A 15,371-nucleotide genomic window follows, 5' to 3' on the forward strand; every position below is an offset into this window, starting at 1 on the left:
TTAAATAAAATATAAATATTGGATTGAAAACTTCTAAAGCCACCCTGCTTTTTAGATCATTTAACCAGACACAGATAATTTAAGAAACATCAAAGTCCCACGCCTGAAAGAAATAACAATATCAATGTCATTCATCTAGCTGACAACATATTTGATAGATATGATGGATAGTCAGGTTAAAAAAAGCTCCTGAGGTCATGCAAAACAGTGAAATTTTTTATGTGAAAGTAGAAAACTTCTTAGAAAAGAGAGAGACAGAGAGCAGAAACCATCTGAAAAGATGAAAAAATACATGTTAAGTCGGGGGGGAAGGTAAAATTACAAATGACATCACATTTCAAAAAGGGAGCCTGTGATTTAGCAGCCTTCTCCACTTAAAAGTTTAATTTTTCATCTGGGGTAATTTAGGCCTAGCCATCTTTGTTGAGTGTTTTGATAGTGGAAGAAAGTGGAAGGAAAGAGAGGGCTGGATGAATAAAACATGCCATGTCTTGATGAATGATCTATGATGCTACAGAAATTTACTGCAGCAGAAGGAAATGGAAAGTGAGAAATGGAAGTCTGGGATACGGGAACAGACACCTGATCAACACGCAGATTTAGTCATACGGCTCTACGCACATGGGAATAAAACGAGAATCTGAACACAAAAAATACTTAGTATAATAATATAAAGATGAATGCAAACAGACAAATAAGCACAGAGTAAATGAATGTAGGATGAGGTTGTACAGCTGCATGAGGGAAAGCTGTTAAATATTTCCCTCTCAGTGGCTTTCAGATCCTGAAATCTGCTTAAACATCTGGCCCACTGCACTCAGAACACACACCTTGCGACACCACTCGTAATCAGCTCTTTCTGTCTCTCACTTCCACTCCAAAAAGATCAGAAATACACAAATACACACTATGTCTTAGAATATTCTATTTCCTTTTCAATTTGCCTTTCATACAGCAGCATCGAGAGCATCGAGACGAGAGCTTTTTGAGGCGCTCACCAAATGGTGTGCTTCGAGTAGCTTCAATGGCTGCTGCCCATGCACAGCCAGTTAAAAGGCTTTAGTTTGGAATATATAATATTAGTCAATTTATTTGCTTTAGCTAAATAAATATGTTAAACCATTTCTGTCTACTTTGCAGCTACAAAAAACCTACACACTGTAAAAGCTACATACAATAAATTTTACATCTAACCAGGGCATTCTCACTCGCACCCAATATAAGAAAAGAGCAAACTCCACTCCTGATGTGCATATATATATATTGACAGAGTTGCCTTACACCCACATATCTAGTTATAAAACTCAGCCATGATGGCAGAGAATATGTAATGCTCAGAAGAAATTATAATGCTTGGCATGTAGGTTGTAGTCTTGCTTTGCAGTAAAAAGAGTCAATTGCCTGTTAATTTGCTCTAGAACATTCATTAACTGCATAGTTATTTATTTAAAATTCATAAAAACTATAAATGGCCACAAAATGGCCTGAAAGGGATACAAAAAAAAAACAAAAAAACAAAACAAAACAGTCATAAAAAAATTAATGTTAATAGAAAATATAATATATAATTATATTAAATGTATTATTACAATTGAAACATATAAACAAAGGTCATATAAATGGTAATATAAAATTAAGTTAATATAACAAAAACAATTAAATAATGTATTATTTTTATTATTAATATTTAAACAAAGCAAAAAATTGCAAATTTTATTATAAAGGCAAGAGAAATGGTGGTCAAAATGGTCATTCAAAATTAATTTTAATATAAAACTATAATACTAAAAAATATATTATTATTCAAACAGATTGATTTGATTTGTTAACTACATTAGCTGAAATGAACCAACAATGAAAAATACTTATAAAACATTTAGTAATCTTACTAAATGTCATCAATTACGAATACTTTATTAAAATAATATGTTGTATGTGTTATAATTTAATGGACCTGAGCTAACAAACTATGAATTTGTATTTTTATTAACTAACTTTAACAAATATTAATAAATACCGTAACAAATGACATAACATTATCAAATGGGACCTTACTGAAAAGTGTTACCCATTGATTTAAGTCTTTCCCTATTTAAGGAAACATGAGCTAAATTTGCATGGCTGGAAATAGCTGCCCCGGGGCGTTACGAATATGGCTGCCAAGGGACTTTGTGGTATCTTAGTGGTTAAAGATCTGGACAAGTAAAAGTGAGGTTGCAAGTTGAAATCTACGATCTGAAGATTTCCTAATACTATAGTATCCTCGAGCGCTGCTCCAGGGAAATGCCTACAGTAGGTTTCTTTATACAAGAAAGCATCTTCTAATGAACATAAACACTACACCTCTGTTACATTTTTATTTAACTTCAAGTGCAGCTGAAATCCAGCACAAACCCCTCACCCTGCCTTACAGCTATCATTACAGCTGAGGATTAGATCAAGTCTAATAAGACAGCTGAGAGAGAGCAGAGTCTGGGGGCGGGACGCCTCAGTCGATGGGAAAATGGGGGCGATGTAGGAGCCGCTAGAGCCATAATGGTTTCTCAGCCAGTTTGTGCCTTCCTAACACTATTTCTCTTGACAGACTGAAAGGATGATTCACTCACGCCAGCTTTACAGTGGGCAAAAACAGTGAGCCAGAAGCTATGATCAAACGGTGTCTATGGCTCTTAGTGGCCCTGACCTGAGACCGGGGAACACGCAGTCCAACTGGCCAGGAAAATGGATGTGCCGTCTACAAATAGAATTTGCTGTGCCTTTCAAATGAATGGTGCTTTGTGGGCAAATCTACACAGCCTGAATCTAAATTGGAGTTCACCTTGGTGGTTTTAACATGCATCCCTCCCAGACAGAGTCCAAAATTAACACTTGCTAAATAAAGTAAAAAAAACAGGAAATGCAAGATAATCCTACCACAATGATCTGTGCTGTTTGTCACAATAATGCAAAGAAATCATTTCAATTATTAATAAATAATTCAAATTTAAATAATGAAATAAAAAAAGAATAATTATTACTTTATTTAAATGTATATATTTATATAATATATATGATTTAAAAATGTATGCCATAAAGAAAAAAATATTCCTTCAGCATTGCTGTAGCTCAAACAATGTTCAGGATAAATTTGTCTACAAAATGTATTTTATTTATAATAAAAATAATTAAAATGTATTAAGCAAGCATCCGAATAATTCTGTTGACAAAAACATAAATGCATATTTTTAAAGGGTTAGTTCACCCAAAAATGAAAATTCTGTCATTAATTACTCACCCTTGTGTCGTTCCAAACCTGTAAGACATTCATTCCTCTTCGGAACACAAATTAAGATATTTTTGATGAAATATGAGAGCTTACGCGACTACCACTTTGACACTTCAAAAAGGTCATAAAGAGACTCAATCACTTTATATGATGAACAGATTGAATTTAGGCATTTATTTACATGTAAATAAATCTTTATTTGTGTTCCGAAGATGAATGAAAGTCTTACGGGTTTGGAACGACATGAGGTTGAGTACTTTATGACAGACATTTCATTTTTGGGTGAACGAATCCAAAATAATACAAATAATACAAATCGTGGCCAGTAATAAGTATTTACGGCCAGTAAATATTCTCAGTTCAATGGAAGGTGTTTAAAGTATAGATGTGGCATTTCGCCCTATTGCACATCAGATTGAGCAGAAGTCATGAATTTAGAATACCATTTAAGCATAGAATCTAATGTAGGTTAAACAAAGCTCTATTGAAATGCCACAAGATAGACGCACACACAAACACAACAGTGACCCTGGGCTAGCGAGCTGGTAGTGTTTGTGCACTGCTGTAGGGTTTCTTGAGGCAATAAATTGCAGCATGCAAGAAAGGCCTCACTTGGACTACATAGCACCCCTCAAACCATCACATGACCTTTAACCCCGAGATCAGATTTAAAGCCAGACTATTTCACCTGCTCTAACCCCTCATTCAATCCTGAAGTTCCAATTACTTTTCCTTTGCTTCCCTTCCGTCTTTCTCACTCTCCTGTCACCTCTTCCATTCAACCTCTATGTCTCACCTTCATTACCTCCATGCAATTTCACAGTGCGGATCCATTGTCCTCTTTGATTGTATTGTCCAGCCGTCCATTTCTTCCCCTCTTTCCCAATCTCTCTATTGTAAGTGAGATGAACACTGCACTCTTTTTCAACACATTATCCTCATATCGTCATCCTCATCATTCTCTCGCTCCTTTTTGCAGAGTGACTTCTGTTTAACCTTCATTTCACTTCCCCCACTTTTCCCTCCTATCGGTCCTGAGAGAAGGCTTTTTTGCTGACCGAGTGCTCTCGATAAAAAAACCTGGACCCAGACATCGGTATCAGAGCTGCTCAACCCTTTCATATCAATGTCTAGGCTTATAAATCTTAATTTAAAATGTTCTCAATCTACAAATATGCAAATCTGGAAGAAGATGTCCCGTGAGTTCAGATTCTAAACTGATTTATCAATTTGAAATATAGAGGAGGAAAAAACCTTGGATCATTCATTTTATGCATTCCACACATTTTCTATAGTACATTCCACACATAGATACGTACACCTTGTCATTTGTCCCTTTGGGTTAGACAGTGGGCTGTAGATCAGCAGTAATGGCATGTTGTCAGTGCTGGCTAACTGAGACATTAGCCTCAGTGGCTCATAAATAAGCCATAGCAGTAGGTGCTAATGGGTTCATTTAAACTCAGACTTGGCCTAATAGGGCTCTGCTGACTGGCGTGGGTCATGGGAGAAGTGACTAATGTGTGGACACAGTGTTATGCTCCACACATAGGAACTCTACAAACAGCACACTGACAATGGCATTAAAGGGATGGTTCAACCAAAAGTAAAAAATTGTATGGACAATGAAAACCTTTTTGTGATCGACAGACCAAAGAAAGTCATGCAGATTTGGAACGGCATGACTCGAGTGCGAGTAAATGACAATTTTCATTTTGGCGAAGTATCCCTGACCAGTATTGTTTTCATTAATTGTAACAAAGCTAAAATAAAATACAAATATTAGATGAAAAAATAAAACAAAAAAATGAAATGTTGCATTGTCAACTAACAAATAAAATTGTAATAAAAGTTTGTTAAAGAACTAAAATACCTAAAACTAAAGCTGAAATAAAAATAAAGCTAAATAGAAGTATTTAAAAGGCACAATATGCAAGATTTTTGGATTAAAATATCCAAAAACCACAAGAACAAGGTTATATATTTTGTTGACTTGTGTAATGTTTCCAAGCATGTTTAAATCCAGAGAAATAAGCAATTTTAACCAGGACACGGACCATGTCCGTGCGTCACCTATCAATGACATTGCGTTACCCTCGATTTCTGGTTTATTTTGTAGAAACCGGAAACACCAAAGACACTTTAATATATTATGTATTTTATTTGACAGGTGAGCTACTGGTTGGATGGATACATTCATCGACAGATTTTATATAGCTTAACACATTAAGTCTTATTGTTTAAATCTCGTTTTCTTAATTTACCACGAGTACCATGTTTTACCATGACTAATATTGATCTAGCTTACTGTAGTGTGCATTAAGTGTCTCATAGTAGCTGCTGAGTGAATGCAGAGTAGCACTATAACAACTTTCAACACACAAATGTACCTAATATGATAAAACAGCGCTGCTTTACCCCACATGTCCAGAAGAAGCGACTGCGGCATAATAAAAGGTCCACTGCTCTCAAGACGTGTCGCACACGTCTCTCATTAGCAATCACTCCAGCTGCCTTGTTTCTGCTCTGCTTCATACAGTAATAATCTCATCCATGAACATGATTTCTGCATCCTGATTCTTTTTCACTGGCTGTGAGGTGAAGACAACAACTCCCGATATTCCACGCTCAATCTCAGCATCATCAAACTCCGCCTTTGTTTTGAATAAGCAACCTTTCTAGTGAACATTTACATAGTGTGCCTTTAAAAAAAATAATAAAATTGAAAAAAAAAAATAATAATTTAATTAAAATGAAAACTGAACATTTTAAAATAAAGCTAATTATTATTTTATTTTTTTAAATACTATAATAGTATATAAATAACACTGAACTAAAACAGACTTCGGTTTATTAATGTAAACAACACTGGGTAAGACACCAAGGTGTGTGTAGATTTTCATTGTCAATATCTAATGTGCTCCTGATAAATGCAGTTTAAAGGTTTAGAGTATTTTGCTCTGCTGTGGAAACTTTAAAAAGTTATTTTTCCAAATCCATTTTGTTGCTAGTTGTGCAAAAATGACACACTTCACCTTTAAGCTCTTGCATTGCATAAAAATTTAATAATCATAAACAAATCCAAGGACAAAGTTAGAGGAATGAGAGCTGGCAAATGATGATGGATGAAAAATAAAAAAGAAGGAGAGAAAAATGTGCATGAGACACCTCAATCAGTTAAGGGCGACCCTGTGAGAAAAACACAGCAGGCCCAAATGGAAAACCTCTGGAGAAGGAGCCCAGAACCTGAAAGGCAAGACAATTCATTTCACACTGGCTTACTCCAGATGTAGCACACTAGAGAAGCTGATTTACACACACACACACACACACACACACACACACACGCTGCTTCCAAAACCAGAGAAGCAAATCAGAGCACACGGGCTCCCACATTGGCTGTCGATACTGTTTACAGCATTTCCATCAGAAAGTGGGAGCAACAGTAGCAGATGAGCAGCCAATATAGGCTCATTAATCATTGTGATTGGTGAATGAACTCGGTCTCTATGCCATCAGAGCAGGAGGCATAAACACCTGTGTGGAAGAGCAAGTGGCTGGCCAGATGTTGAAGGAGTTTAAGAAGAGGCAGGCTGTTGAACAGAACGTGAAGAACACATCTGTATATGGAGAAAAATCGAGACAGGACACTGACTTGTTTTTCATAATCCTCAAAATCTTAAAAATTTAAATTTAGTCGACAAAATTGTGATTACATATTTTTGAAATACATATATAATTACATATTATAAATATAATTATTTATAATGTATAATTATATTTGTATTACAAAAATATTTATTTATATTAATTATAAATAAATATTTTTATTTGTATTATTTTGTATTATTGTATTAATTATATAATTTATATTATATATTATAAATATAATTATTACTGTACAAAACTTTGATTTAATTTACAAATGTAATCAACAATTATTTATTATTTCACAAACAACTCTTATATTTCCATTTTTGTTATTCTCTAGTTATATATTAGTAAAAATAATAATAATAATATAAAAATTATTTGTATAGAACTTATGCATACAGTGCATCTCAAAGGGCTCTACATATCAGAATATAAAAACGTAAAAAAAATAATTAAAAGAAATTTGTAAAATGTAAACTGTGCCTAAACATTTTATATAATATTACAAAAATAATATAACTTTTTTTTACAGAACTTCTTAATAATGATTTAACATTTTTTTCCCATACTTCGAAATGTTCTCATTCAATGTTCTCACTCACTATATTCCATATAACTATATAGAATATGACATTATTGTTGACTTTATTACTATTTTATAACGTTCTACATTTTATAACATATTGTAATATGGTTAGTCAAACATTTGACTAGAAGTGTGAAAGATCTGTAGAGAGAGAAATTAAAAAAAAAAAAGACGAAAGGAGCGAGAGGCAGAAAAAGTATGGTATTAAACTGACCTCCAGAAAGACAAACTTCTCTTTGATCCGGGAGCAAGAGACAGACTTTAACTCCAGTTCAAAGCTTGTCTACTCTAGACTCAACAAACCCTTTAGGAATTAAAAAAAGAAAAAAAAGAAAAAGAAAAAAAAGTAAAGCCTGTTTTGCCAATGTTCATTCATCTGGATGGAGGCCTACTCATTTGTGTGTTTGTTAAAACACAAGCGTCATCATGTATTAGCCCCACAAAAACATGCTTTGAAGTTTGTAAGAGGTCATGCGCCCACACAAAACCATGATCCCTGATCAAAACACAAAAAAACAAGAGACAACAGCACAACCAATAGCAGAACCTCCACCTGCACAATTCACCTGGAGCCTTTTTGATGTGTGTCTTTGTATGATGTGCCGATCTGCAGCTGTGTGTTTGTACATGCACCGCTGTCTCAGTCAGACTGAGCGCTCTGACTGAGCCTCGGCCAACCTGATGAATCCCTTTCGAATCAGCATGTAGCCTTCCAGATGGGCACCGGACATCATGTTAGAACAGGCCGTGATCCAGGCCTTAAAGCAGGGATATTCAATTAAACTTTGAATCTTTATTTCCTTCCCAAGTCAAAAAATAATTTGTAGCTAATAGGAAATCTCTGTGATTTTTTTAGACAGGCTGAGATGAATGACAGGGCTAAAGGGTTTTAGAAATATAAGTCTCTTATGTGCACCAAGGCTGCATTTATTTGATTAAAGATTCATCTGTAAAAACAGTAATATTTCATCATATCATTATAATTTTTCTATTCTAATATATTTTAAAATGTAATTTATTCCTGTGATGGCAAAGCTGAATTTTCAGCATCATTACGCCACACTCCAGAGTCACATGATCCTTCAGAAATCATTCTAATATCTGCTGATTTGGTGCTCAAGAAACATTTCTTATTATTATCAAATGTTGAAAACAGTGATGCTTATTATTTTTGTGAAAACCCTGATATATTTTTTTCAGGATTATTTGTTGAATAGAAAGTTGTAAAGAACACAAACATACATACATACATGCAGTATTGAGGGTAACACATTACAAGTAACTTGGGTTGAGTAATCTGATTACTTTTTTCAAGTAACTAGTAAAGTAATGCATTACTTTTTCAATATACAAGTTACTTTTTCAAATAAGTAACGCAAGTTACTTTTTCACATTTACTGACTGATCTCCATGTTGAGAGAAATAAAAAGCAAAAGGTGTTATGTGCGCTGTGTAAACACGTAGTTCTAGATTAAATGTGAACATGCATTTACTCATCTCACTTGCATGAAAACATTCAGTATTCCTCAAAATAAATAAAAACAGTAAAATGCAATCTCAGAATTTTATGCAAACCTGTAATAATTAAATATATTAAATTACACAAATGTACTTTATGTATTTAATCTCACTTTACTTACGAATGTCTTTGCTGCTGACCTTCAATGATCCAATTCAACGATACCAATAAGCAAAAATTACTTTATATTAGATTTAGAAATAAGAGTCCTGAACTTCCTCCTCCTGTATCCTATTCTTCTTTAATCCAGAATGGATTAAATCCCTCTACTGTACAGGCATAAATATGCATTTCCTTCAGCCTGAGGCTTATTCATTTCACTTTTGGTGTGAAAGGGCCTTAACATTTGCCAAAAATTGAACTTTTTTTGTTGTTATTAAAAAACAAAAAACAAGTAAGCCCAACCCAGGTGAGAAAAAGTAACTCAAAGTAACACAACGTATTACTTTTCATAAAAAGCAACTAAGTAACACAATTAGTTACTTTTTTTAAAGAAGGAACGCAATATTGTAATGCTTTACTTTTAAAAGTAACTTTCCCCAACACTGCATACATGTATATTCACTATAGAAATTTTGAAAATTTTATTAATTTCCCACACCTACAGATCTCAATTAAATTGAGCAGAAAGGGAACCCTGCCTGGAGATTCTACTTATAAGTGACTGAGCTTTATCCACACGATCAAATCAATATTTAATTTTTCGTAGGGATGGCAAACACCATAAAAAAAAAGAAAAAAATTAAAAAAAAAAAAGTAAAAAAAAAAAAGAAAACCACACAGGAAGTAGCCACTGAATCCCATTCCCAATCTTCTGCACATGCTGGGTTTAACAGCAAATATGACAGTATACATCAATCTACGGGTGGGAGCCGAAGGAAACGTGGGAGAAAGCGAGAAAGCGACTGGAGCGGGATATGAATTCAGTATCAATCACACTTTGTTCTTTTTGTCAGTGATGGTGCATCGTCCTCAGTACGCCGTGGCCTGTTTCTCCGCTCCTGTCCTCATCGATCCATTTGCTTCAACAGCTCCTGAGCAAGCTCATCAATCTCTCTGTGTTTCTCTCCCAGACTGCAGGCCGCCGGCCACTATCAGGACATCAGTCGTGTGGGAATGTGCAACAGCATGTGGACACACACACACACGCAACACCATTCTCGGATGGCCATATGTTGTGCATTTAACAAATAGGCCAACACATTGAGCCTTGCATGCAGGGATTACATGTCCATTTCCTGGCACAATATCCTTTTCCCTTGTTACTGGTTTAATTGACATGCTATGCTCACTCTTAACCTCTTTCTCTCCATTCCTTTCACTTCAGCATACCTCGTACCTCTAAAACAACTCTCTCTGCTCATATTCATCTCTGCCTCTTCACCGCTCTCTTTAAACCTTTCCTACTTTCTAGGCAGGAGTGAGAGAGCAGGTGAGCGAGTGATTTACGGCATCTATATGAGGGGAGCTTTGGATCACTTCATAAATCTCTGGCTGCGCTAATGGACGCTCATAAGGGCTCTGGCCATAAGTGTCTGGATTTCCTGACACCCTACTTTAATAGAGCCTCACCAGCATCTTACAAACACATACACTGCACGACTTTCTCAGCACAGCTAATATACAACATAAGACATGCATCAAAACTGCATGGCAGCTACTCCACACATCCACTGTCTTGCAGAATAGGGCGCACGACTCTCAGCACAGGATCTGATGGATATGGCCTCTTTACGTCAGTGACACTGCCTGGATTTATTGCAGGAAGAGGCTCAGATACTTTGCAAACTGCCGCCACACCTCATCCATCTCTCATATACAGTAGATTCGGAGCTGATGCTGAGATGTTGAGAAATGCTTACTTGTATAGGTTTGTGATTATTTGTGTGAGGTTACTGTGCGGACGCCGCTGTCCTTCACTCACCTTGTTCCTCTCAAATAGCTCACACTGGATGGTCTTGAGGTCGGTGTCCAGGGCGCTGGCGGCCTGCCGGCGTTTGCGTGCCAGCTGCTCCTCCAGGTCTTCCATCTGGGCGCGCAGCTTTTTGTTTTCCCTCTCCAGAGCCAGCTTTTCAGTCTCCAGCCGCTCCCGACGACCCCACTCTGCTGCATTCTCCACCTGCAGACGCTCCATCTGCACACATTCATTCAGTAAGACAGGATTAAGGAAAGAGAGAGAGACATGACAATACATTAGAAAACAAAATATTTGAGGACAAAGATCAAGTAAATTTGAAAGTAAAAGCCTATTCCCAACATGTATGTACACATTTCCCATAAACAAACAAAAAAAATGCATCACAATGAACCACTTCACCCTTAATGTAAATATTCACAATGGTCTAACGGTCTTTCCCTGGAGTGTAGGTTGAATGTAAGTCTGTACAATATTGTTTAAAGGTTTGGGAACTGATGTTGAAGTCTTTTATGTTCACCAAGACTGCATTTATTTGATCAAAAATCAAGTAAAAACAGGAATATTGTAAAACATTAATTTATTCCCATTATGAAATAAATTTTACTAGAAACCATGATACATTTTTTCAAGATTCTTTGATGAACAGGAAGTTTGAAAGACCAGCATTCACACACGTGACCCTGGACGACAAAAAAAGTCGCACGGGTGTATTTGTAGCAATAGCCAACAATACATTGTGTGGTTCAAAATTATCTATTTTTATTTTATGCAAAAAATCATTAGGATATTAAGTAAAGATCATGTTCCATGAAGATATTTTGTAAATTTCCTACCATCAATATGTCAAAAATGTATATTTGTGAGTGGATATGCATTGCTAAGGACCTCATTTGGACAACATTAAAGGCGATTTTCTCAATATTTTCATTTTTTTTGCACCCTCAGATTCCAGATTTTCAAATAGTTGTATCTCGGCCAAATATTGTCCAATTGTCCTCTCAATTTCAAAAAATGACTGGTTTTGTGCTCCAGGGTCACACATATTTTATTTCCATTTTTTTTAAACTATAGTGAATAAACTGAATTAACGAATGTAATGTTGAAGGCGTCTGAATACATTTTGGTTTGACTGTATGTATGTGTGTATATATATATATATATTTGTTATAAATGTATTTACCATCACTTTTGTTTGATTATGCACCCTTAATGGTAAATGTATTCGTTTCTTCAAAAAAATATAATAATAATAATAATAATAATAATAATAATAATAATAACAACTTACTGACCTCATACATTTGAACAATCTTTTTGTTCTTTTCTTATTATTTTCCTTTACTTTTCCATACAGAATGCTTCTACTTTAATAATATTCCTATGTTGACTTGCATGCTTTTACGGTTTTATTTTTCAATTTGTTAAATTCAGTAAATCAATACTTCAAAAAACTGTTTTGGAGAAAGTTTTATTTATTTAATTAATTTGTAAACTAGTTAATAACTTCTTTTCACTTGGAAAATCCACAAAAAAAAGTTATGTAGGTTTGTGTTCTCTTTGTGTTCTGGAACAATTTGTATTGTAATGTAAATGTAAACCATTTTGACTGAATTTAACTGAACATTTCTTTTTTTTTTACATACTAAAATTCTTGAAAACTACTAATGGAAATACTGTGTGCAGAACTCTAAATACATAAAATATGAAAACACAGCATTTCCCATGTGTATACCCATAATCAGCAAGGACTAATGCTGCATTAGCACACAGAACTACTATTAACCGAGAATGATATTGAACTAAGTGAAGGGCTCTCCATGATTTCCCAGTTCTGACCTGCTGCTAAAAGCAGTTTAATGGGAAACCATCTCTCCTAGATTCACCTTAAGTGCTGGATGACTTTCATACCCCAAACTCTCTCCTGACCAACTAGTCATTAATATTTCTATAATGTCATTTGACTGCTGAGACGAGGCAGTGGCAGAGAAAAGCCTCGATTCCTGAGGGCAGAGATGAAGGGAGGTCACCATGGGATTTTGGAGATGAGGGGACGCAGCGGATCTGAGTCGACACACAGGAGTGGCGGCGCTCTTTAAGAAGCGCATCAAAGTGCATAATGTCACTCCCTCCTGCCAGGTTCATCTCAGCAACACCCCGCTGATAACACTGCATGCTGGGAATGTGTTAGAGCAGCGTTCTGTCATTACGCCAGCCTGACTAACAGAGGGATGTGGTGGTTGGCGCCATGCTAGTCGAAACGCAGGAGAGACAGTGGATGGATGTTTAAAGCCCTGAGGGTGTTTAACTTTGATGTAGATCACAGTGAGTCCTGTGGTGTCACCGAACCGGCTGGCCCATGCAAAACAGTGCAGCATGGGTAGGACACAGCAAATGTACATGCGTTTCACCTCTGTACGGAGCTCTGCCAGTTTCTTGTCCATGCTGGTGCGAGCTCCCAGCTCGTCCTCCAGATCTTCAGACATGCGGCCCAGCTCATCCTGATGCACCTCCTTCAACAAATTCAGCTGCGAAAGAAACAGAGTCATTGTTTTAAGTAAAACTTTCTTCACCTTGCTTTGTTGGAAGACATCTATGGTATTCTAATAAAATACAACGGCCTAACTACGCCAAACTATGCAATACTCTGAAGATGTCATTGGTATTCAAACAGATTTTACATTCTGATTGTGAATGAGTCTGGTTTTTAAACTCATTTCACAGTTGATGAAACTCTGTGAAAACTGTGCTCATTTAATACGACTTGTACTGACATTCTGTGGCAATACGGTCTAGCACATTTGCCATTAAGCGAGAGGGGCGCTACGGTCAAAGTCTGATCTCTCTACAGTGTCTCACACTCGGCATACTGTGACTCAAACGCAGTGATTAACATTCGCTGCAGGTCGTGAGCTCACACAGCTGGGCTGGGGACAGGCAGCTCATCTATTAAACTACTGAGTGTGGCGCACACACTCTTTCTCTACTCATCATCTCATGGTATTCATGCACATCCTTACAGGTTGAGGTTATTAAAAAGAGAAGCACATCTCTTCCTACTCATCATCTCTCCACTATATGCCTATGACGAGGTCTAGGTGTATGATGATGAATCAGTCCCTTATTCTCTCTATGGAAGGCTTGCATTGAGAGTGAAAGTTTCCCTGGGCCCAATCAGTGTGGCTGTCTTTCACAAAATTGCCTGACTGAAAGAAATCCTAAGCAGCAAGTTCTATCATTCGTGAACAATGCCAGACTGTCTCGTTCATAGGTAACAACTGCCACCTGGTGGTATTCTTATGTACATTGTTATAAAAGAAAAAAATGAATACACTCCGTCTGAAGTGCAAGCCAAGAAGGATGAATCCAAACGTGTATGAAAAACATGACTGCACACACTCATTGACAATCATCAACAGGTGCATACAATTAATATTTAATTGGGATTAATATTTAAATATATTTAATTGGGATTAATTGTATGCACCTGTTGATGATTGTCTATTTATGCTCTCTTTTCTCCGAGCGAAATTACACCTTGACAAAGGCTTTTTGCTGAAACGTTGGTGAATGAACTGTTTGCAAGTGAGTGTGTGCAGTCATATTTTTCATACACGTCTGAATTCTTATGTATATTATCAGTCAAAGTTTGGATACATTTATACAAATTAAAAAAATATATATGTAGTTATACAATTGCATAGTAATATAATAGTTAATTTTGCTATATTATAGTTATACAAACATAATTTTGTCTTATACTATAAAATATACAAGTTGGGCCTACATATAAATTTACTGAAAAAAATAAAAGTAAAAAATATAGCGTAGGAAAAGCAGCCAAAATTTTCCACATTTTAGAGTAACCGTAAATAACAAGTAGGTGTGTCCAACTTTTTGACTGTGTTAACTTTATTATGAATTTGAAGCAGGTATGACTATGTATGGAGGATCTGTGACTCTTATATGGAAGAATAGGACATCTGGAAGTGAAGGTGAAATGCTGGGTTTTGATGAACAGGCCACCACTGCTCTGAACCCAGTGCGCTCACCATGCATTCTTCCTACTGATTAGAGTTCTCACTATAAATTGCCCAAAGGAAAATTGGAGAAAAGGCCAAGGATTTCATGCTCTTTTAACATGAAAGTGCTGGAGATCAGTTCCTCATGAGAATACCATGTGTTAGTGTTCTGGCATCAGTAATTTATTTGTTATTTGTAAATCAAATATGATCCACAAATAAGAACTACAGCATTAAAGCCAGAATACGAATGTTTACAATTAAGGCTCAGCAATTGGTGTCTCGACTTGATGCCGGAAAAGCAAAAATAAATTGCATAAAATACCAATACCATTAAATAAAGCCAATAAATTAAATGTTCCACAGCTGCTACAAAACTATTTGGCTTTTGAGTGTGATATATTGCAGGT

The 15,371-nt window shown here is 35.9% G+C and overlaps 1 protein-coding gene across 5 annotated transcripts in view; it reads right to left on the bottom strand.

Annotated features, from left to right (window-relative positions):
* ccdc102a (coiled-coil domain containing 102A) overlaps nt 1-15,371 on the bottom strand; it is a 96,424-nt gene that overhangs the window by 42,952 nt on the left and 38,101 nt on the right. For all 5 annotated transcript variants that reach the window (XR_010896418.1, XM_067400848.1, XM_067400846.1 and 2 more), the window contains exons 5-6: nt 13,351-13,467; nt 10,949-11,158 (exon numbers count right to left, since the gene is read on the bottom strand). Coding sequence is in view for 4 of the 5 variants with exons in the window: in XM_067400848.1 (XP_067256949.1) it covers nt 10,949-11,158; nt 13,351-13,467 (327 nt within the window). In the remaining variant the exon portion in view is untranslated. The remainder of the gene's footprint in view (nt 1-10,948; nt 11,159-13,350; nt 13,468-15,371) is intronic.

The sequence above is a fragment of the Chanodichthys erythropterus genome, chromosome 11 (assembly GCF_024489055.1).
Source record: "Chanodichthys erythropterus isolate Z2021 chromosome 11, ASM2448905v1, whole genome shotgun sequence".
NCBI lineage: Eukaryota > Metazoa > Chordata > Actinopteri > Cypriniformes > Xenocyprididae > Chanodichthys > Chanodichthys erythropterus.